Below are 23,604 nucleotides of genomic sequence, written 5' to 3' on the forward strand. Positions count from 1 at the left end.
AATATGCCTCTGTGTGTCATATATGTGTCGTGTATGTGTGGGACACACAGAGGCCAAAAGAAGACAACAGATCTCCTGGAGCTCCCCTAGAGCTAAAAGTGGCTAAAAGCCTGCTCATGTAGGGTCAATAATTGGGTCTTCTAGAAAGTGTAACAAGCATGATTAATCGCTAAGCCAATTCTCCAGCTTCATCTTCTAAGACAGTATCTCCGTATCCCAGCTAACCTTGAATGCCTTGAACTCCTGATTTTCTTGCCTCTGCCTCCTGAGTGCTGGGATTACAGGAATCTGTTATCATATCCAGTTTACAGAGTGCTGGAGACCAAACTCTATGCTTCATGCATGTCAGGCAAGCACTTTATAAACGGAGACTTAGCCCCAGCCCAAGAATGGCTGACTTCAAATCACACTATGTTGTATCCTACATGGAAACTTTCTGGGCTTTTGTCTCACTTCTGCATCTCTGTCTCAGTCACAACCCCACATCTCTGCCTCACCCCTGCATCTCCCTCTCACACCTGCTCTCCTCAGGTACCCTGTGCTTCTTTGGCTTTAACCTGCCAAGTTCATCTTCTTTGGAGGCCACTATACATTCTCTTTTCTCATGCATCTTCTTGGTGGGTGTCTCCTTTGTGACTGCTCAGACAAGACATAGTCCAGCCCTCAGAACCTCAGAACTAAACAAACTACTTAGTTGTTGTCTCCCTACCCCACCCACCACACTACTGTCCATTTCCTGAGGTGACATCATTTCTTGCATTTCAAATCTCTGGACAGGCAAGGAGCACTGAGCAGAAGCCTCTAGGAACCACTGAGGCAGCAGGCAGAGGTGAAGACAGATAGATGGTGACGTCGGAACTATGAGCTTGGTGACAGGAGGCTGGATTGGAAACTGGCCCCAGACTTGAGCACCTGCTCTGCTCAAGACAAAAGGAAGACAATGCAGCCTTGAATATCCAACAGCCATCACAGCCCTATTTGCTCTGTGTGTGTGTGTCTGTCTGTCTGTCTGTCTGTGTGACTGTGTGACTGTGTGACTGTGTGTTAGCATCTCAAACTTAACCTGTGCAGATGGAACTTGAAAATCTCACTAGGCAGCTGCTGGTCTCTGCAGCGCAGCTCCCCTCTCTCATAAGCCAACATCACACCCATTGGGACATCTGCTCCCACCATACTCAATAGCAGCCTTGGGCATCCTGAAATGCAGCCCATCACCCCTGCTCTAATCCAAATGCCTTCCCTCCCTATTAGGAGCCTCATGACACCTCTCTTGATGGCTCCAAGGTCCTCAGAAATTGGCAAAACTGTTCCTTGGCCTCACTCCCCACCAGGATTCTGCTATATCTCAGAAAAAAAGTTGTAGGCTCCAAGGCAACCCTGCTCTTTGGGCAAGTCACTTAAAATCTTGATGTCTCATTTTTCTTATTTATAAAGTAATGGTGGTGGTGGTGATGGTGGTGGTTGTAGTGGTAGTGAGGATGATTGTCATGATGGTAGTGGTGGTGATGATAATGATGCTGATGATGATGGTAGTGGTGATGATGGTGACTATGATGCTCTCCTGAGGTGCTCCATAATTCCCAGTCCATAAGAACAGCCTCCAGCCCACAGCAAACCTGAGTGAATAGTTGTGGTTTCAAGTACATTTGTACCTAGGGTATTGCTGAGCATGAGAATCTTAAAATCCTCAAATGTGAGGAGTTCTAGACAAGTAAGCAGAGAAAAGATGAAGAAGAGAGAGTGTGCATGCTGGTTGTTATAGTCAAGCCTTAAAGACACAGTTGAGGAGGCTGGAGAGATGGCACAGCAGTTAAGAGCTCTGGCTGCCCTTCCAGAGGACCCAGGTTTGATTCCCAGCACCCACATGTTTGCTCACAACCATCTGTAACTGCAGCTCCAGGGAATCTAACGCCCTCACTGGCCTCCGTGAATACCAGCCACACCCGTGGAACACAGGCATGCGTACAAAATACCCACACAAAATGAACTAATAGCATAAATGAGTTAACCACATAAAATGAATTAATAAAAAAAAAATAAACATGCATTTGCTGTCTTTCATCACATTCACGAAAGACTCTTCCCTTGTAATTAAATACAAGAAAAACGGGAGACAGGAATCACTCGCGCTGGTGTGGACAGCAAGGTACCGATTTACAGGCGGGTTCGTTTTGTTCGTGTAACTCGTAATCATCCACCTGAAACTCGATTTTCATAATTGAACCCCGGAGTCTAAACCCAACATGAACAAACCAGTTTTAGACTTCAAAACGTCACGTGAATTCTTGACTCACTCGTGCCAGAAAGAGAAGCTGGAGCTGCTGCCAAGCCTTTGTGGGCTAGGCAGGCAGGGCTGACTATAAATCACCAGTGTTGGGCTGTGCCGCCGATTTGGCTTCCCCGGGACTGCAGGTGCCCAAGTTACAGTGCTGCTATATGAGATAGAGGAGCAGATACCCTTGTCGGTAGGGCATTTGTTTCAAATTTGTGCTTCTGGCTCCCCATTGACACCATGCCTTCCGTCTCCGAGTCTGACGAGCTGATTTTTTTTGTGAATGGAAAAAAGGTAAGTTTCTGATGTGACTAACCTGGCTCTTTGTTCACAGAGGGCAAAAGTCAGGCTTACTGTTCTTCACTGAGGTACATCTCCTAGTTTTTAGCAGTGGCACAATCTTAAACATGGATTGTTAACTCCCTTTTTGGCATCAAATATGCAAATGTGGGATGTCTGCTTGCTTTTCGTTCTCTCATCGGAAACAGTAAGAAAAAGAACCTGGTATTTGCTGCGCGGTGCAAGCGTGAATTCCGACAAGGCCAGCAGCACGCTGCAGGGGTGAGCGGCTGACAGGTCGTTCCTTCTGCGCCTGTTGGAAATGCACCCCACCTGGAAATGTGCCCCACCTCAGTTGGCCAATGCCCCTTTAACAGGAGAGAGACAGGAAGAAAACAACCACACATGACTCTCAATTGATAGCAACCCCTCAGCCAGACCATCACCCTGGAGGCAGAACAGGACTGCCTCCTTATTTCTAGGACAAATTATAAAAATGTCAAGGGGGGCGGGGCAAGCCTGAAGATGGTGTGGTGCCACGACCGGCTCATTTGTTTAGACCCAGGGGCTCAGTTTGACTGAAGCACAGTGTCCACTAGGGCCCATCACCCCACGGACTCCCCAAGGTGTGGCTTCTGTTGGGGCTCTTTGTCTTTTTTTGTGCCTCTCAAACCCATATCTTCCCACCTACTTTTCACATACCCACTCAGAGATGCGGGTGTCTCCTTGAGACATATGTGGTGTTTGTGTGCCTGCACATCTGGATTCTGAATTTGAGAACAGTGGTATGAGGTGCAGACCCCTTTTGTTTGCTTTGTTTCTGTGACACTGAGCTGGTCTTGGGGCGCTCCTCTGTGAAAAAAAATTTACTTTATCAGTGCATGGCTTTCCAGAGTGTGCTGGTCTTTCATGGGCTTGTCCTAGTGATGGGGACACGGGTACCTTTCAATTCTCCCAAGTTCTCCCCCCCCAAAAAAAAAAAACCAGAAAACACAGCATGAATATCCTTCTGTCTGATTCCTCGTCGTTGGAGCTGGTGAGAGGCTGAGAGATCACAGCAGGGCCATTCCATAGGTCCTGCCTGGTGGTTTTCCGAAGTCCAGCACAGACTGCATCCCCCACAGCTGGTGGAATGCCAGGTGCTTTTCTCTGACTTAGCCATATCTGGCATCAGGTGCTTACTACAGTCTGACCCCTGAGCTTTGCTACTCTCCTGGGGTTGTCTCCTGGGGCTGTGTGCACTTGCGTGTTGGGGATTAGTAATGGCCTCGCTCCCACTTCGTGTGCTTAGTAAGAAGAGATTTGTTGTCCACACAGTTCCCGAGATCTTCTTCACACAGCTGGGAATGCTGACTGCTCACCATCGCGTTGTAGTTGGCAGGCTTTGATCTCTCCCCTCTTCTGGAACCCATCATAGTCTATGCCCTTTGGGCCTGAGACTGGTGCATCTCGGGACAGCAGTGAACCCATGTAGCTATAGCAGGCCTGCAGACAGGAGGACTGAAAGTACAGCGTTTACCAGGAAGGCTGGAGACGGAAATCCAAGCCTTGAGTGTCACCAGGCCTTGATCCCGGGACAGAGATGATAGGTGTTATTATCCCCTGCCTGCCAATATCCTGTTCTCTGCCTCTGTAATACCTCTTCTCTTAGCTCCCCCACCCTCCCCCCACACACACATAGACAGAGACGGAGAGGCAGACAGAGTCTAGAATTTGGGTGTTGGGCTGATCTCTACATTGGTAAACTTCTGAGGACTTCAGGAGAGTTGGATATGTGAGAGGTGGGGTGAAGGAATCAATACCCTATTTGCCTTGCTCAAGTGCAATGAGAATACAAGGTCTTATATTCTCTGCACAAAGCAGCCCAGAGGACAGTGCCCTCTGTGTCTGGGTTCCCTGCTACTCTGCTTCCAGGTCAGCTACATTCTAACTTGATTTCCCCATCTTGCCTGGTTGCCCCAGCAAAGATGCTGGCTGGGTTCCTCCCGGGCCTGGGGGAAGCTGCCTCTCCTTTCTGCCAAGAAACACCTGGCGCCCCGTGAGGGTGGAGCCCTGATGAGGGCCATATGGCTTTCCCTCACATTCATATAGAGAGGAGAAGCAAAGCCCTGGTCTGGAAGCCTCCTAACTGGCTAACTTAATTCTACACCGCTCTGTGACTATGAGTTATCCAAGTCTTCTCTGTCTATCTCTTCCCACCCGGTCCTTTCCAGGTAAATGCTTATCCTAGATGATAGAAAATTCAGACATAGAAATAAAACGTCACTGTTTCTTCAGACCTTTGGTTCCAAAAATCATTACGAGAGTTCTGTAAAGTTACCCACATTATAAACATGTCCTCCAAACAAAGGATTGGATTGCTGTAACCAATGGTGGCCTCTTCCTGCAACCCTTGTTTCGCAATATAGGTCATAGAGAAGAACCCTGACCCTGAAAAGAATCTACTGTTCTACACCAGGAAAGTTCGTATCCTTTAACTGTGACGGGCAGTAAACTGCTAGAAACCCTCAGAGGGGCGGGGGTGGGGGACAGGGCTTGGTGGTGAGGCCTTATTGGCCTTACAGAGGAACTGAGTTCAATTCACAACACCCACATGACAGCCCATGACCACTTCGCAACTCACACCTCCAGCACCAGGGGAACCCCATGCACTCTTTAGGTCTTGGCAGACACACACCATAGACAGACAGACAGACAGACAGACAGACAGAGGAAAGAAGGGAAAGAGGGAATATTCATATATACACATAAATAAAAATAACAAAAATAAATCTTTTTTTTTAATAAGAATGAAAAGAAAGGCCGGGCAGTGGTGGTGAAAGCCTTTAATCCTAGCACTTGGGAGGCAGAGGCAGGAGGATTTTTGAGTTGGAGGCCAGCCTGGTCTAAAAAATGAATTCCAGGACAGCCAGAACTATACAGAGAAACCCTGTCTCAAAGAAAACCAAAAACAAGAAAAAAGAAAAAAAAAAAAAAGAATGAAAGGAAAGCCACCTGCGTTCCCTCTAGGTAAGCAACTCTGTCTCCATTCATGGAGACTAGTTGGAGTTCAGACACAGATGTGTGGATTCATATTTTATCTACTGCATTTTTACCCAAGCAAAACAAAACAAGAAAACCAACAACAACAAAAACAAAAAACAACGCACACACCCCAGCACCAGACTGGGAGTGCTTACTCTAGAAACAACTTCCTGGCTTCCGAGCCCATATTCTCCCCAGTGATTATTTAGACTCTCGAGGCAAATGCGTGTTTGGGTATGATGGTGTGAGGTTATCACTCACTGGTGTTCATGCCCAAGCTTACACAATCTCATACAAGCTTGCATAGAACTGCACACACAAGCACAGAAGTGCATGTAAGTGCTGCGCTCGAGTTACAGCACCAATGCTAAGCTCTTTGGTTTTGCCTTTTTTCCCCCCCACATCTGGTAGGGGAGAGAGAGTGTGTGTCATCTGGATGTCATCAACTGAGGAGAGCTGCGTAATGAAAATAAAGGGTTGTCTGTTCTATTCTGTAACTTCCCAGAAGACTATAATAATTTTTCAAGTTAAAATTAAGTGCTCACTGGGACTAGGCAGACAGCACAGTTGTGGTAATATATTTGTCTTGCAAGGACAAAGACATGAGTTCAACCCCAGGACCTGCAATAGAAAAGGCAGGTGGGGCCCGCTGGGGAGGCAGAGGCAGCAGATCTCTGGTTCTCACTGACTAGCCAGCTGAGCCTACTTGTCTAATTTAGAGTAGTGAGAGATCGGGGGAAAAATATCAAAAACTATTGTTGACTGTACCAAAGTGATGACACCAAGGTTGGCCTCAGGCCTCCATGTGGGCACACACACACGCTGAGCTTTGTGACAGGCACTAGGAAGCCAGCGGTGAACAAGATAATACTATCCTGCCTCCCTCTGTCTCTCTACATCCCAATTAACACTTCTAAAATAACACTTTGTCACTCCCTGAGTCTTACCTTGACAAGAGTGTTCTAGAAATAGCCCGTCCCTGGTGTCTGACTTTTCTCTCCAGACTCCCTCCCAATACTTAAGCCTTACAACCTGACTCCCTACATTATCATGTTACAGCCCCCTCCCAGTGAGGAGATGAGGGCCACAGGCCTAAGTTCCGTTCCACTCACAGTCCACACAATCTAAATCCTCCTCCCATCCCACCATCTCCCCTGTGCCTCACTGCAAGATCTCACCATTGGTCAGCAAATCCCATCACTGCCTTCCCTTTAAAATCAGCTCTGAAACCCACACACCCCCTACCATGCCTTCTCTAGACTTCCTAAAATGAAGCACTATCAAGAGTGAGATGAAAACGCAGATGCCCAGGTGACCACGGCCGCAATCAACACCAGATAAAACACCTCACCCCCAGGTTCCCAGCAGAGGGTGCAGAATGTTAACAAGTGTTCATCTCCCTAAGGTCTTAGCTCTGGGATAAACTATCTACACGAATCTCTCAGAGCATTCCCAAACACTTGTCCTTCACACCGCAGCCAGCCCTGTGATTTTTAAAATAATTCCTCTTCATTTGGGAGGCTATGGATATACATTAGTTGGTAGAGAACTTGCCTGGCAATCAGGAAGCCTTGGGTTCAATCCCTGACATCACATGCACCAAGGGTGGTAGTGTATAATCAGAATCCCAGCATGCCGAAGGGAGAGGCAGAAGAATCAGAAATTCAAGATCATCCCCAACTACGCAGTGAATTTGAGGCCAGCCTGGACCACAAGAGAGCCTCCCTATCTTAAGAATGAACAAACAAATAAACCCACCGTTTATATATATTTATTCAAATAGCAAATTTTATTAAGCACTAAGTATTCAGAAGCTAGACAGACACTGCCTCTAGCCATATCATAGTGAAGGGGACTGCTGCACAGGAAGTGATGGACTGCTGCACCAGGCGCACAGGAAGTGATGGACTGCTGCACCAGGCACACAGGAAGTGATGGACTGCTGCACAGGAAGTGATGGACTGCTGCACCAGGCGCACAGGAAGTGATGACAGCCATGTTGTGGAGCACAGGGAAGGATGCCCAGGCAGACATGAGGAGGGAGAGGGATCAGATGAGACGAGGGTTGAGGACAACTTTTCAGAAAAAAAACTAAAGTGTTGGAGCCAAGGGTATTCCAAACAACAACAGGGGCCCCGGGGGCATCGTGGTTTAGGAGAAATAAACAAGGTTTTTGTTGGCATATGTAAAGAGCTGAAGGTGAGAACGGAGAGATATGACAGAAAATGAAGAACAGACAAGCAATGAGAACCTTAAAGGACCAGGTCTGTCTCTGATGGCATGTTCCCTGTGCACGATGTCTGCCCATTAATCCAAGACAACTTCTGAGCACACCGCAGGGTTGGCCATCTCGGCGGCACTAAGGAATCTTTGAGCCAGATAGCATTTGGACTTCTTGACTTGAAATTTAAAAGGACAGCTTCTGTGCCCTGCACAGTAGAGCACTGTAAGTAAGGCCTGGCTCACATCACCTTAAGTCCTCTGCCTCAAAGGACCTTTAGGAAGCCCCGAGTTCCTGTCACTCAGAATTTAAGGACAGCATCTGGTGTGCAAAGCCTTCTGGGGAAGGCTGCAAAGGCCTCAGCCAATTATTCCAAAAACTAGAAAGTATCCTGATTGCAGCACCTCATTAAGGGCAGCAACTTCCAGGAAGAAAATTATTCTTAACTTCAGCCAACACCAATTATGGACTCCACCCAAGATCCTTTTAAGCTGCACCCAGAAAAGGCCCCAAGCCAACTCTGGTAGGTTCCTGGATGCGCCTAAAGAAGAGAATTTGCATACAACGTTTGTTCTTTCTTTGAGAAAATATGCAAGCCCCTTACATAGCGATCTTGATAGCACTGGCTCAGGAGTCAGTCATGATTATTATTCTTTGTTGAACCCAAGGCTGCACATACGCTAGACAAATGATCCTCTGCTGTGCTGTATCGCCAGCCCTTACACTGATGCGTTCTAATTCCGTAAGAAAGTGAAAGCATATTTTGCTGTACCGGAGAAAATTAAGCATCCTGGGAGGGTTTTTCCAAATTTTACACAAACTGCTTTCTATAGCATCCATAGATGTGATGGTCCCTAGATCCATTTCCCATTGCCCACAGCTCTGGGTTCTGTAGAGACCCATGAGCTTTCCCACATTGCATCTGGGTGCACACCCTGAGCTGCTGACAGGATGCTTGTGTAGTCTGCGCGTCTTACTCAGGGAAAATATAGGTGTGGTTCCCTGCAGAAACCTCTGCATCGACTACAGACACTGCCTTGCACCCACTAGGAGTGCCACACCATTGCCTTTCTTGGTTTTGTTCTTGTGAAACAGTCTCTCCATGCATTCCAGGCTACCCTAGATTCCCCTTTATTACCCAGGTTGTCCTCAAACTCCCGGTAATCCTCCTGCCTCAGCCTCCCAAATATTAATAATGATAAGTATAAATCACAATGCCTGTTGCCTGCTAGTTCTCTAGGATTGTTCAATGCTGTTTTGGGAGCTGAGGATGGAACGCACGGCTTCAGGAGGTGAGCTCTCTGCCTGCCACTGTGCTGGCTCCCAAACACAATTTCACTATCTTCCTAACTGAACTGGAAATTCTTATGCTCAGAAACGCTCTGGGGCCCACTTTTCAGGGAGCTGGTGTGGCTCTTGAACGGTCCCTCCTCATCAATGAGCTCAGATGTAAGTAGCAACTTGAACTGATCATTTTAGCAGGCAGCTATGACCAATAAAACACACTATTTGTTATCAGCACCCAAGGAAGTAACAACAAAAGCGACCCTTTTCCTTGACTCCCTCCCTTCCAGTCAATCTCACAGGCACTAAGTACAGCTGTGGAACAGGAGGCTGTGGGGCCTGCACTGTGATGGTGTCGAGATATAATCCAAAGACCAGGAAGATCCAGTATCCTTTGCACTGCCTGGCTATGCTCTGGGCACATCTGGGAAGGACAAGGGGGCTTCCCTGGGAAGGCTCCACTTTTTCTGTACCTATACACCACTCACTCCTGTCTCCAAGTTTCTAGCATGCTCACCCTGCCTCTGTTACACCTTCAAACCTTCACGAACCCCAAAAAGACCACCAAGGAGCCAAACCTGATGTAATTAATTAGGGTCTCTTTATTCACACTTGAGCTTGGGCCACACCACAGTCTCTGACACAGAAGAACGGGAGGGGACCCCCAAGTCCAATTTTAGGCAAGTATTTGTAGAGGCAAGAAATAGGTATCTAGTCTGGTACACATCTGATTGGGGGGCCTGTAGCAGTAGTTTTGGCTAGCTGCTCTGTGCTCCTGATAGGTCACATGCCCAACTGCCCACCAGAGCCCTCTGGATTAGTGAATGAAACACACACACACACACACACACACACACACACACACACACATACACCGATTAATTTTAAATATGCCTTTGCTAGCTCATAGGCTGGACACCTCATCTTTCCTGCAGCTAGCAAACACTCCCCTCCAGTATCCCAGAGGTAACATCCAGTGTGGCCACTTTCCCTGATTCTCACATGGTGACGGGTCTTGAGGTCTGGTCATTCTTCTTCCCCGTCATGGCAATCTCTGCCTCCTTTCCTCCCACCCCCCCACCCCCAATCCCCAACCCTGTTCTTAGCCCATGCAAATCCCGAGGTCCCATCTCAGTCTACCAGGCTAGCCACTGGCTGCATGGCCGTTCTTTACTACCAATTAAATCTATCTTCAGTGTCTGGGAACACAGCCTTTGGGAGCCAAATTGAATTGAGACAGCATTAGAACCAATTTCTTACAGGGGTCAATATGGCCTTTAATATAATTTACTAGTTCTGGGAGCCAAACCATAATCATAACTTCTGTTTTTCTCCTGATTGGTAGTTGTTAGGAAGTAAAGTGTCAGGGGTGGGCTTGTAACCTGGGGGTGCAGATTTGTTGGGGAATAACCTGGAACCTAGTGTTAGACATAGGTTTTACTGGCAGGTAACCTGGAAACTGGTTCTGGGTACCGGCCTGTTAGCTAAACTGAGTTTAACCTTAGACCAGGTTCTCTAAGATGGAGTCTGAACCCAAAATATTTGCTTTCTCACCTCCATCTCCTTCCCACAAATGTTCTGCTCAGCAGGACTTATTTGGCTTATGTTACAAGCTCTCCAGCGTTTGTTCTCTGTTGCTGAAAAAAAAAAAAAAAAAAAAAAAAAAAAAAAAAAAAAAAAGTTCCTTTGCTTTTGAACTTTTCATCACTGTGTCCAAGACATATATCAGGGACAACTCACAGAAGAAAAAAAAAATTATTTGGGGCCAGAGTTCCAGAGACCTCTGTCCCAGGAGTGAGGGATGAAGCACAGCACCTCTGTGGCAGAGGGAGCAGGAGGCAGGGTTCACTTCATGGTGGATCAGGAAGCAGAGGTGACCGATGAAGCTGGCTGCCGGGCTGTCACCTTCAGAAGCACACTTTCCTACCTGCTTTCACCACCCAACCCCCATCATAGCCCCGCAAAGGAACACAGGCAGCTGGGGACACGAGCTCAAGACATGAGCCTATGGGGCACTTTTATTTTATTTTACTTTATTTTTGAGATTATATTTTATAATTACATCATTTTCTACTTCCCTTTTCTCCCTCCAAACCCCTTCTCATATGCCTCTCTTTGCTTTCAAATTTATGGACTCCTTTCTTGTTAATTACTGTTATGTGTATGTATGTTTTCTCTCTCTCTCTCTCTCTCTCTCTCTCTCTCTCCCTCCCTCCCCACCCCCCTCTCTCTTTCTCTCCCCCCTCTCACACACACACAAACACACACACTCACAAACATACACACACAAACACACACACACACACACAAACACACATATCACATGCTAAATCAAAAAGGAATAAAGGCAGTAAGGAAAAATATATACATATGAAATCCTAAAAATAACCTGTTTCGTCTGTGTAATGTTACTGGTATGTATGTTTTCAGGCCCGACCATGTGGTGTTGGATAACAGATCAGTGTGCTCTTCCCTGGGAAAGACTATTTCTCCCTCTCTTGGCATTCGTTGGTTACCTGTAGTTCTTTGTGTCGGGTTGAGGCATTCAGAGGGCAAAGAGAAACACTTCCTTACTTGCCCTAAAAGGAGAACAACTATATATAAGAATAGATGAAAGAAGATCACTTAGGAACCCGACATGGAAGTGTCTCTCTTCTGCTTCCTCTGCCTGGCATAGCCAAGTTCCTTCTTAGGTATGTCCAGAAGTCCATGGTGGTACAAGTCATCTTCCCCGTGGTTGGGGAAATATAGCCCTGTCATCCTCCTAGGCTGAACTAACTCACCGAGTTTTCTCACCCGTTTCTCGTGATTTCAGTGTGTTCTCTTTACATAAGCCCATCACAGCCACTACCCAGCAACAGCATGCCTGGTGCCCATCTGCTGGCTTCATGGAGCAGCCATTACCACAGTGGAAGGTGTGGGGAGCATCAAAAAGAGGGTGCACCCAGTGCAGGTAAGAGCCTGTGGTGGGGACCGGATGGCGGTACAGGCATGGTCCATAGGCCGTCCGTTCTCCTGAGATCTCCGGGCTTGAAAGCCTTCACGCTTTTGCATTCTAGTGTTCTAAGCATCCATGATTCATAGCCAGGAATCTTCTTCAGAGATCTCTTCAAGAGGCTGTCCTTGACTGTAAGACATCTTACTTAACCCAAGAGACCTTCATTCTTGCCGGTAACTCAAGTACAAGAGCTGTCTGACTCAAGGAGAAAATGAAGGAGAAAACTGAAGCTGGTAGAAAGTAGGCTTCCTCAGGTCTCACTATTGCAAAGTATGGGATGCTAATGAGAGTTCAGACGTGTGTGTGTGTGTGTGTGTGTGTGTGTGTGTGTGTGTGTACTCCAGCAACATCTCCCAAATGCCAAAGACTGGCTGCTCACATTTACAAGGCTTGTCAAAGAAGAGTCAGCGTTGTTTTCTTATGCTTGAGCAGGAACTTTCGCTGGGGGAGTTTCAAGGGCAGAGTGTAGATGGAGAAAACTGAAGTTTCTGCCTTAGGACTCCTTCCCTGAAAGGTTACAGCTGTAACATGAAAGCTTCCTTGACTGTCTACTGCCCTCAACAGAGACATGGTCAAATCATTCAGCCATGGGCTCAAACAGCCATGCTCTGTGGACGGTACCCAGTCTTCACCTCTCATCACTCTACATATCCAGGCTTCCTTCTGTGCTGAGTAGATTTAACTTTCTGGGATCTTTCTGGGATGAGAGTCACATTTGTTTAGTGATTGCCCTGGAGCAGGCTTGGCCTGGGCTGCAAAAGCCTCTTTTAAATACGCAGGCATTCTGCCCATTGTCTTTAAACACACCCACAGCTGAATTCAACTAGATGGGTTTAAGATGCCTTTTGTTTGTATATATTATATTTGCAACAGTAGCAAAGCTACAATGAAAATTGGAAAAGAAAATGCTTAGGTCTGTCTGTCTCCCCAAGAAAATGTATAGGTTTGTCTCCCCAGGAAAGCCAAGCGTTAAACACACCAACAGGTTCTACAGCCAAGGATACATGCCACAGCAGAGATAACTGCCAATGCAGCAATAAGTCCAACACAGCCATATTGTCCCCCCAGCACGAAAATAATATCCGTCTGTTCTCTGGAGCCACTTACAGGGGATTTGGCTTTTGTTATAGTAGCCGTGAAGTTTGAGGGGAAATGGCCATCTGAGAACACTAGAATCACACTCCAGCCAGCCAGCTGAATGAGAAGTGATGACAGGCTGGACTGACAGTCCTGCCTCCATTTGCAGCTTGCTGGCTTAGGGGTTTTACACTGAACAAATAAATTGCCTTTCCCCACTGTTTTCACCGTGTAAGATGGATGCGCATGATTTAGAAACATGACTAGCCCAACAACAGGAGATAAATGTTCATTTTTGAAACAAACAAACAAACACGGCATGAGGATAACTCCAGGTCATTTTCTTTCTCAAATTATACTTTCTGTTTCACAGATAGAGAACCTGGATCTATAGATAAGGAAGGGTCTTGAGTAATACCTATTACTATGCCACCCACTTTGTTTTGTTAGCAAAAATACAAAATTGCACCTGGCTTCAATAAGTCAGTCGTCTTCCTCCAGGGACAAGCATTCTCCTGTAGTTATTTTCAACGAGCTTGGTCTCTGCACTGTTTGCTAGCATGCACGACAAGAAGGCCTGCTGCACTGATGGTGTGCCTTTGTCTCTCAGGAACGACTTGCCAAGTGTCACGGCACCCAGTGTGGCTTCTGCAGCCCTGGGATGGTGATGTCCATCTACACACTGCTCAGGAACCACCCGGAGCCGACACCTGATCAGATCACGGAGGCTCTTGGAGGTGAGGCTTTGGCAAGCAATGCTTAGGGAACTAAAGATGGATATCCATCCCTATGTTGTGAAATAGAGTACCGCAAGGGGGTGCCTGATGGACCCATGCCAAGGCTTCTGCCTGAGAAATTACTCTATGCAACAGATCTAGTAAAAGGGGGTTAGTTGGGGGAAGGGAGAGTAGTGTAGCAGACAGGAGCAGAGTCATGAAGGCATGCACTCCTCAGCACTGAGGGTGAGAGAACGGGCAGAAACTAGGCACAAGGCAGATAATCTTACACTGGATAGACAGCTTGAGAGTGTATTTGGTGTAATTATCCTGAGCATTTTTTTACATATTTAAATACATATGCATCCTATTGACTGTATATTATTATAAAATGTAGACACGCCAATGTTTTAAAAGTATTTTCTATTATGTAAAAGTTTTATGTTTACACAATGTGTACTGATCATACTCACCCACCCCTACCTCCTTTCTGTTCCCCACCTCCCACCCCCATGCCCTCGCCCCCTTCCTAACTTATGTCCTCCTCTTATTGTTGCAAGTAGCCTCCCAAATCCAGTTAGTGTCAGATGTGGGCAGGGGTGGGGCTGTCCATGGAGGCAGAAGCAGCCTACCAGTGGTCATGTCCTCCTTTGGGTCTCTTTTCTGGCATTGTAGACTTCAGGATGATTATGCAGCCCAAAACAAACACCCTGATCCTGGCAAGCACTAGATCTCAATGTCTGCTTTCTGTCTCTTTATGAAGTAAGGCATTCTCTGCTGCCCAAGCTTTCGAACCTGTGCCTCCTGTATTCTTAACATCTTGTCTCAGTTCCACAATAAAATTCTGACTTTACATCCTTTCTGCTTTTCTTTCCCTCTTACCAAAAAGAACCACCTTAGAGCATGTTGCCCTTCTTGTGTATGTATGCAGATTCTTCCTGCGCTACCCCCGTTCTGTAATCAGGAAGGCATTCACACAGAACCCACACTCCACACGGTGTTCTTCTGAGTGTTTAAGCCTGCCCAGTCCACACACACATTGCTCCAAACTTGTAAAACTGTAGTGAAACATAATAATTTGAAGTGTACTTCTGAGTATAAAAATAATGTTCTATTTTGAAGATGCCCCCCCAAATTAAAAGGCACAGAAAAACTCATGTATAACCCTCCCACTGACAGACAACCACTGTCCAAATATATCGCTGCTTTGTCCACCTTTTCGGCCCAGAGACGGATATTATTTGTTTAGTTTTAGTTCTTACATCTGTTTTGTGTGTGCTTATCCACGTATGATTCACGTGAGAATCTCCTTGTGTTATTAAGACCTCTTCACTCAAACTGTTTGTAAAAATTGCACAATACAAAAATTTTGAGACAGGATCTCATTACATAGCCCCTGGCTGGCCTGAACCTCCCTGTATAGACCAGGCTGGCCTGGAATCCACAGACCTGCCTGCCTCTGCCTCCTGCATGCTTCAGTCAGAGGCATGACCATCATGCCTGGATGCATATGCTTCTGTAAGGACAGTGCTTTCCCTCTTACTTCCGGCCATATTTTGGAAATGTTGCCTGATTGAACACTATCAGCTACTTCCCAAATACAGTCTGGGATTCCCAGTGGATGCAAGAACATTCAAGGCAATCTTGCTTCTCCAAGAACTTACAATCCAACAAGCATGCTAAGGTAGATTCCTAAGTGACCCAACACACCTATTACAGGATCTGGGCAATGTAGAACAGCTCTGCCTCGAGTATTCCCCAGGAGAACAGAGCCAGGACCTTGGAGTACTGTCCCTGTGTCTGTCAGCCTTCCATTACCATGACACAATACCTGAGATCATTATGAAGAGAAAGCATTTGTTGGTTTGTGATCTACTGACTCGATTGCTCTAGGTCTGTAGTGAGGCTGCTAATCATGATGGGAAAGAAAAACTGCTCATTCCAGGGCTCTGACAAAGTCATGAGGATAATGGGCATTCTGTTTAGGGTCTAGGCCTGAGATAAGGCAAGAAGAGTTGGTTGGGAAATGTGAAGGTTTCTCTACTGTTTCAAGGGGAAAAAATTGTAATCAAATGACCTCTTATTTGAAGAATATCTCCAAGGAAAGTGTTTTTTCAAAGCATCTTGCTGAGTTTCAGACCAAAGAAAATTTGTTTATTTTGCTGAAAACACTGTGTACATCTGTAATCTATCTCTATATAAGACCTTAAGACCTGATTCATTATTAATCAGGGAATTTGTGCCGATGCACTGGATATCGACCAATTGTAGAAAGCGGGAAAACATTCTCCCAGGTAAGTTAAAATGCTGTCGGTTAACATTCTGTCTCTCCGGTAAGTTAAAATGCTGCCGGTTAACATTCTGTTGGCTTAATGTGTGAGTGGCCTTTGACATGAAATAGCCTGTTTTAGTCACGATCTCTAAAAGAACTCCGTGCCACCCTTTTTAGCCACTGGAGGTTGCTAGATGCCCTTCTAGGTGTATGTACTCTTCTCCAGTTTGATGCCTGTATGTAATGATCTCTGATGCAGACACCCTGTGTCACCCTCCCTTATCCCCCCACTCCTGCCAAACCCCTTCCTTACCCCCCACTTCTGCCTTCATGGCCCCCTATGCCCCTGCCTCCCCCTGCATTTTAACTAGGGTTGCTTGCATGGATGTGAGTGGGGGTTACTCACTCAGAGCTTGCCAGTGGCTATACCACTGAGGAATATGGCTCCCCTCTCCATCAAACATAATGGCCTGTAGCTCCTTGAGAAGGATGGGGTATCCTGAGTCCCAACCTTACCCACAGTGCTGTGCTGGTGCGCTTGGTGCTGTGCAGATAGCCTCTCTGAGCTCATGAGTATAGTAGCTCACTGTTGTTGGGTTTTGTTTTTGTTTTGTTTTTAACTAAACCCTTAGCATGCCTTATTTATTCCTTCAAATCTGATACTTTCCTGAGAATTATAACATTTATTCCACTGTTTCCATAAACAAGTTCTCTATTGAAGAAAATGAAATGTGGAGATCATGAAAGCAGCTAGTTTTGTGGCATGGAACTAAGGCTGAGGATGGAGAATCTCAAGTGGAGGACATACTGGGGCCCAGAGGAGTTCAAGAGAAGCCTGGGCCACTTAGTGAGGTGCTGCCCCACGTCAAAAGATAGACAAGCACTTAACTAGCATACATGAAGCCCACAATCCAACCCCCAGGACAGGAAAGAAAGAGCCAGGGGGAGAGAAGGCAGGTATTAAAAGCTTAATGCATCTGATAGGCATTCGTACTGAAGGACCACAGACCGAAGGGAATTGAGGGGAGGACAGAAAAGACAGGGAACTTAGCAGAAAGTCTTGGTAAGGAGGCTTTGATCTATATCGTAAAAGAAATTGCAGAATTAGAGACATGGATTGCTGGAGAAAGAGCAAACGTTACAAGGAAAAGAATTGGTTGAAATACAAAAAGATGTCCAATGTCCAAGGCTCTGATTAAAATTGAAAAGGAAGAAAGAGAGAAGTTGGTGTGACTGAGGTTTTAAAAGTTGATGATGATGCTGTTGTTGTTGATGATGATGATGTTGTTGATGATGATGTTGATGATGATGTTGTTGTTGATGATGATGGTGGTGGATAATGATGTCTGGAGCTAAAGACTTTAGACTTAAAGCTGATAGCCAACAGATAGACACTACTCCTGGATGAGGAGTAACACACGCACAGACCTTCACAGGGAAGTCCTCAGCCTTGAGAAGGTTAAGCCTGCGGAGGGCACAGTGGGATGGGAGAGTGAAAGTAGGAGCTACTACAGTGCCCCACGCAGAAGGGAATCTTCACAAAGGTCAGTGTAACAAAGTGGGGACAGAAAGGCAGCTTCCAGGAAGGAGCGGGCCAGTCACAACCAGTTCTAACCACAGGGCAGCAAAGACTGCATTAAGCCAAGATCCCAAGTCACTTTCAAAGCTAAGAACAGAGGAGCCACAGAGGAGAAAGCTGGGGAATAAGGTCAGTGCATACAGATTGCAGCACATACAGATGCAGCGCATGCAGATGCAGCACATACAGATGCAGTCTTAAAGCACATGGTTCTTGGGATCCACTTTTCATAATAAAAATTATGTTTATATCATTGTTGTTGATAGAAAATAATTCAAAATATACCAATTCATTTCAAGTATTGTAAGTTCTTGAGAAACCAGGGTGTAGATTAGTTGGTAGAGGGCTTGCCCGGCACACACAAAACTGTAGCACCACACAAAGTAGGCACTAGAGTGTGTGCCTGCTATCCAAACATTTGAGTAGTAGAGGCAAGAGAATCACCCTTGGCTACACAGCAAATTCTGGTCATTCTGAGATACCTGAGACTTTATCTAAAAATAAAAATGAAACAGCAGGCATTTGCCATTAAACATTTGAGCTTTGATCAGGAAAAAAAAATGAAACAACATTGGAAACATATTTTATACTACTACTAAAAATTTTCAGGAAATTTTAATTCCTAAGATGCTCTTTATGGTAAATCATAATAGTGACCAGTGTCTTGCCATTTTTTTTAACCTACAGACACAGCGCTTTCTTCTCATTGTCCAGCCTAAAACTATATCGTCTTCTTTGTAGATAAAAATCTCTATAAAAATGTAGACAAAAATACAAAGAATTAGTACTTTTCCAGTGCACAGCTCCCAGTACCCAAGGCCCAAATTAATTCTGTAGAAATGGTCTTGGAGTTCAAAATACTGGCTCTCACTTTCCCAGCAGGTCTGTGCGTCAGACACTGTGTAAGATTTTTCTCATTAAGTATAACAAAACTATTTAAGACGGGCTTATTATCCCAATTTAACATGCCCAGCCTAGCTCTTGCTAAACCAGAAACTAGACTCTTGGTTTTAAATATGACATTCGTTGCCTCTGGATTACCATACACCCTTAGGCATCATTTACACAGTGACAAGAGATGAGAACAGACAATGAAACTGGGTATTGTGGTACACACTTGCAATCCCAGCACTTGGAAGGCTAAGACAGGAGGATTGCCAGAAGTCCAAGACCAGCCTGGGTTATAAAGTGAGCTACTTCCAGGGCAGCCTAAGCTACAGTGTGAGACCTTATCTCACTAAAGCGTCAGAAAAAAATTAGAAAAAGAGGGAGAGTAACAGGGAGAGGAGGGAGGGCAGGCAGAAGTGGGGAGGAGGAAAATGAATTGATAGTGCCAACAACTGACAAATTCAGCCCCAAATATTACCTTTTGGTTCCACATGCAATGTCCTGAAAATTATAATTAAATGATTAGCCATTTGAATCCTCCAAATAATTCATGATGATTTCAATAATATACAAATAACACCAAAGTTTTATTTCATTTTCATATAGAAAACTTTTAAAAGCATCTTGACTTCTCAAGGCGTCCCTGTGAAGAGAAAAGCAATCTGCTTGGGTTGACCACCACAACACTATCCTCTGTGTTTCTCTATTTCTGTGGGAAGCCCCAATGGGTGACCCCATGGACTCTAATCCCCTTTGTCTTCCCCTGAGCCCAGAGTGACAGTTTGCAAGTCCCCACAGTTGCATGTCCCCTTTATTTTTCTCTAGTTGTTTAACAGCAGCATAGCTTCTCACCTGAGCTCCCATACTCATGTAGAGATTTAAGCATTTTTTATCGTTGTTCGTGGTATAAGGCTGCAGCCAAAGGTCTTACACACATCAGCTTGCCCATTGAGCTACATACATCCCCACCCCTCCTTTTTTGTTTTTGCCTATTTTGATTTGTTTGGATTTTTGAGCCAGGTTTTTACAGCCCAGGCTGGCATCACACTTGCTATGTATCTAAGGATGGCCTTGAACTCCTAATCATCCTCTTGCCTCTACCTCCCCAGTGCTGGGACTACAAGCATGTGCCATTTCCAAGTCTTGTTACCTATGTTTTACTGGGAATTGGAGAATCAGTAACAAGATGAGACACAAATGTATCAGGGGCCTCTTTCCAGTCAGCCAAAAAATAGAAGTAAGGAATCAACAGATAAACTTTTCTCTCTCTCTCTCTCTCTCTCTCTCTCTCTCTCTCTCTCTCTCTGTGTGTGTGTGTGTGTGTACAGAAATGGGGGCCTGGGTCAGCATGTTCAGAAAACTGACCACAGAGTTGACTTAAACTGTGTTACTTCCCAAGAAGTCTACTGTTTGCCAAATGAAGGGATCTGGGAAATGCTGCATGGATCCAGATGAGAAGTGTTTGGAGAGCAGAGAGAAAAAGGTAAGTCTCTAATTTTCCTGCTTCAGTCGGGGTCGATCCAAAGAGCATTAATACAAATACCTCCTCATCTCAGTCACTAAGTGAAGTTTGTGTCATTAAACGTCTGTTTGCGAGTGCAGTGCAGTCGAGGGAAGGCAGGGTGGCAGGAGCGTAAGACAGCTAGCTGGTCACACTGCCTCTGCAGCAGAGAGATGGGAGCTGTGCTGGCTCCTTCTCTTCTCTTCTCTTCTCTTCTCTTCTCTTCTCTTCTCTTCTCTTCTCTTCTCTTCTCTTCTCTTCTCTTCTCTTCTCTTCTCTTCTCTTCTCTCTTCTTTTTACTCAGTCTGCACTCAGGCCCATAGGATGATGAACACTCATATACAGGGTAGGTCTCTCTGTCCCAGTTAACCCAGTCTAGACTCTCCCTCACAGACATAGCTAAAGGCTTGCTCCTAGAGAAATCTAGAGCCTTTAGAGTTGACAATCAATATTAACCACCTCGGGCACCTTTGTGTTCATAAAAATAAGTACCCACAGTAATACTGGCGAGCCAGTGCAGAAGGCAAATGATCAGTCCTGGGAATACACAATTCAGCTCTGTGCCTCCCTCATCTCACTATGGGTCAGTGTGTCAGGAGGCATTATGCTATACCTGAATATTGCTGTGTGTCTCTCCGTAACTCTGAGGTTCCATTTGTGTTCTTCTGTGTTTTCTTAAGATGTGTACTAAACTGTATAATGAAGATGAGTTCCAGCCGTTTGACCCATCCCAGGAACCTATATTTCCTCCTGAACTGATTGTAAGTTGCTTTGCTCTTGTTTCAAGATACTATGTAGCACATGCCCTTTTGTATACACCAGAGACCCACCAAGCACTAGTTGTTAAGAGACAGGGGTGTGTTCACCATAATGGAGTCATTCTCAGATAGTTGTTCAGTTCTTCCAATAGATAATCAAAGCAGGGGGGTGGTGCTGCCTGGACCTTGGTGTCTCTTGGGCTGAATCCTGGCAGCTCAGGATCCTGAGGCCACACAGGTGCTCCTGGGTATCTTAAAGGGCATTTGTAAAACAGTAAAGTGACAGTAAAATGAATCATAGGACAATGGAATTGTGCTGCTTGTACAGTTAGCCACTGGCTCAATGTGGTAAAGAAAAAGTGAAAAAGGGAAATAATTCAGGTCACATTCTAGTGTGCTGGTACCCCTGCTCTGGGCTCTGTGTGTGGACTCTGCCCTGGAGAGCATGGTAGGTGAGAGAGGATCCCCTGGATTCTCAGAACTCAGTGCCTCCTATCCCTGAGAGTGTGGGAACTTGGCTATGAGTCAGTGTTTTAAAGTCGTATACCTAATATGTATACTAGATAGATGTATGCAGGGCTGTAAAAGAAAATCAATTTCCCATACACACACACACAGTAACACAGAGAGAGACATAGAGCATGCAGAGAGACACAGTACATAAAGACATACAACCCACACATAGACATACAACACACAGCACACAAGACGCACATACACACCAATAAACAAATAACAAGTGAGGTGGTTTTTTTTTTTTTTAATTTTTAAGGGAATAGTGTTCCGTGACAATTTTTCTTTAAGTCAGTGATCATCTGATCCCAAAGACGAGTCTCTCTGGGTCACAGTGAACAGAATCTCTAGTCCATTGCTCATTGCTATACTGAAGACCCAGGAGGCAGAGGCCAGGAAACGGACTGAACTGCAGTTTTCACCAGAACTGAGGGAAAGCGTATTCTTAGCTTCTCTCCACCTGGCCTAGAGAAATGTTGCCATTTATAAACAGAAAGAAGCAAAATCTAGGCCATGTGCACATGGAGGTTTAGTGGTGAGGTAAGTTATCAGAGCCAAGTCTCCTGGGAACCCAGTTCCTCCCGGGAGGCCGGTTCCTGTGCAAATTCTAATTCTCCAGGGCTGGAGTAGAACTACAACAGACCAAGGCTCTTCCACTACCCCACCTGCCTCTACAGACACTCACTTCATAAGTATAGACAGTATCCCTATGGATACCTGTGGGAACTAAAATGGGGCAGGGGGAAAGGGGGAGGGAGAATAGCCCACATCCGGCCAGAGTTCCTCCTATGCTCTAGGCAGGCAGACGGGGAGGGCTGCCAAACGCTTTCCACTCAGCCCTGGGTGGGCATCTAAGCCATTGACCCCACTCGATGGGGGGCGGGGGGTGGACAAGGGGCAGCCCCTGACCAGAGGTAGGGCTGGGGAAACACCCTGTACCCCCAGGGTTATGGGAGAGAGGGCTGAGGGAGAGAGGTTCCCACGCAGGCGAGAGTACGCGCAGATGAACAGAGACAGTCTATGATTTTAGAGCTTTATTATAGAAAGGCAGGGGGAAAGAGAGAAGGCAAAAGAGAGAGAAGAAAGGCTAGAGAGAAAGAGAGAGTAAGAGAGGGAGAGGAAATAAGAGGAGAAGAGAGGGAGAGGAGAGGAGAGGAGAGGAGAGGAGAGGAGAGGAGAGGAGAGGAGAGGAGAGGAGAGCAAGAGGAGAGGAGAGGAGTGAGAGAGTGAGGAGCTGCTTATAGCGGGCTGCTTTATCTTACTGTTGCTAGGTGACTAGGGAGGAGTTTAGCCCAAAGGTCAGAAGCTTGGGACACTGCCTACATGACTACTAACCATGCTTCTCTTGTGGGGGCTGGGGGGGGGAGGGGTAACTTCGACAGGAGCCTTGAGTTCCAGGAGACATGACAGAACTCCTTCCGTCCCATGTAGGTGAATTATCACCACCGGGCCCCGGGGTTCAGACCTCAGCTCAACTGGAAACCAGACTGTCTGTGTATAGCCCAATGCCCCGCAGATACATAGCAGAATGTGATCTCATCAGTTTGGGAGTTTCAGCCCGTCCTTTTCTGATCCCTAGAAGTTAGGTCTCCTGGGAAAGCTAAAGTGACCAGTAGACCATGTGGCTGCTGGAAGGTACAGTGGCTTTGCTTCTCTGCAGAGAATGGCAGAAGATCCAAACAAGAGGAGGCTGACATTCCAAGGGAAGAGGACCACCTGGATCATCCCTGTGACACTGAATGACCTCCTGGAACTGAAAGCCAGCTACCCCGAAGCCCCACTCGTCATGGGGAACACCACAGTGGGTATGTGTTATCTCGGATATGGTTTAGCTTAGACCCATTAACCTAAGCATCTGTGCTCCTCTTTAAACTCTTGGTGGGCACAGCTTGTTTCTATTCATGGGACTCAGGCTCGTTTACAGTGACTCCTTTCTTTCCTTTTGCAAATAAGCTCTATACATCGTCAGTTTTACACTGTCTTACCAGTAACCCAGTGCTCTCTCTTTCTAATTGCTTCCTGTTTTTCTCTTTAAGGACCCGGTATTAAATTTAATGATGAATTCTATCCAGTTTTTATATCCCCACTTGGGGTTCCAGAACTAAATCTTATGGACACCACAAACAATGGTAAGCATCTTGTGTTTCAAATAAGACATCAGCCTTAGCTCAGTGGGGGACTAGTAATAATCACTGACATGTCACAGGACACCTGACTTCACT

The 23,604-nt window shown here is 46.0% G+C and overlaps 1 protein-coding gene across 2 annotated transcripts in view; it reads left to right on the forward strand.

Annotated features, from left to right (window-relative positions):
• The first annotated feature begins 2,334 nt into the window (after positions 1 to 2,334).
• The window catches only part of Aox4 (aldehyde oxidase 4), a 58,204-nt gene continuing 36,934 nt past the window's right edge, over positions 2,335 to 23,604 (forward strand). Inside the window, exons 1-10 of one of the 2 annotated variants that reach the window (NM_023631.2) lie at positions 2,335 to 2,566; positions 4,960 to 5,017; positions 9,371 to 9,467; positions 11,925 to 12,033; positions 13,766 to 13,892; positions 16,104 to 16,165; positions 20,010 to 20,093; positions 20,792 to 20,872; positions 23,043 to 23,187; positions 23,419 to 23,511. In NM_023631.2, the coding sequence (NP_076120.2) occupies positions 2,513 to 2,566; positions 4,960 to 5,017; positions 9,371 to 9,467; positions 11,925 to 12,033; positions 13,766 to 13,892; positions 16,104 to 16,165; positions 20,010 to 20,093; positions 20,792 to 20,872; positions 23,043 to 23,187; positions 23,419 to 23,511 (910 nt within the window). In that variant the 5' untranslated portion in view covers positions 2,335 to 2,512. Of the gene's footprint in view, positions 2,567 to 4,959; positions 5,018 to 9,370; positions 9,468 to 11,924; positions 12,034 to 13,765; positions 13,893 to 16,103; positions 16,166 to 20,009; positions 20,094 to 20,791; positions 20,873 to 22,779; positions 22,810 to 23,042; positions 23,188 to 23,418; positions 23,512 to 23,604 lie in introns of those variants that run through there. The other variant, XM_006496287.2, reaches the window with a different exon arrangement.

Source organism: Mus musculus, chromosome 1 (genome assembly GCF_000001635.26).
Source record: "Mus musculus strain C57BL/6J chromosome 1, GRCm38.p6 C57BL/6J".
In the NCBI taxonomy this organism is placed as follows: Eukaryota; Metazoa; Chordata; class Mammalia; order Rodentia; family Muridae; genus Mus; species Mus musculus.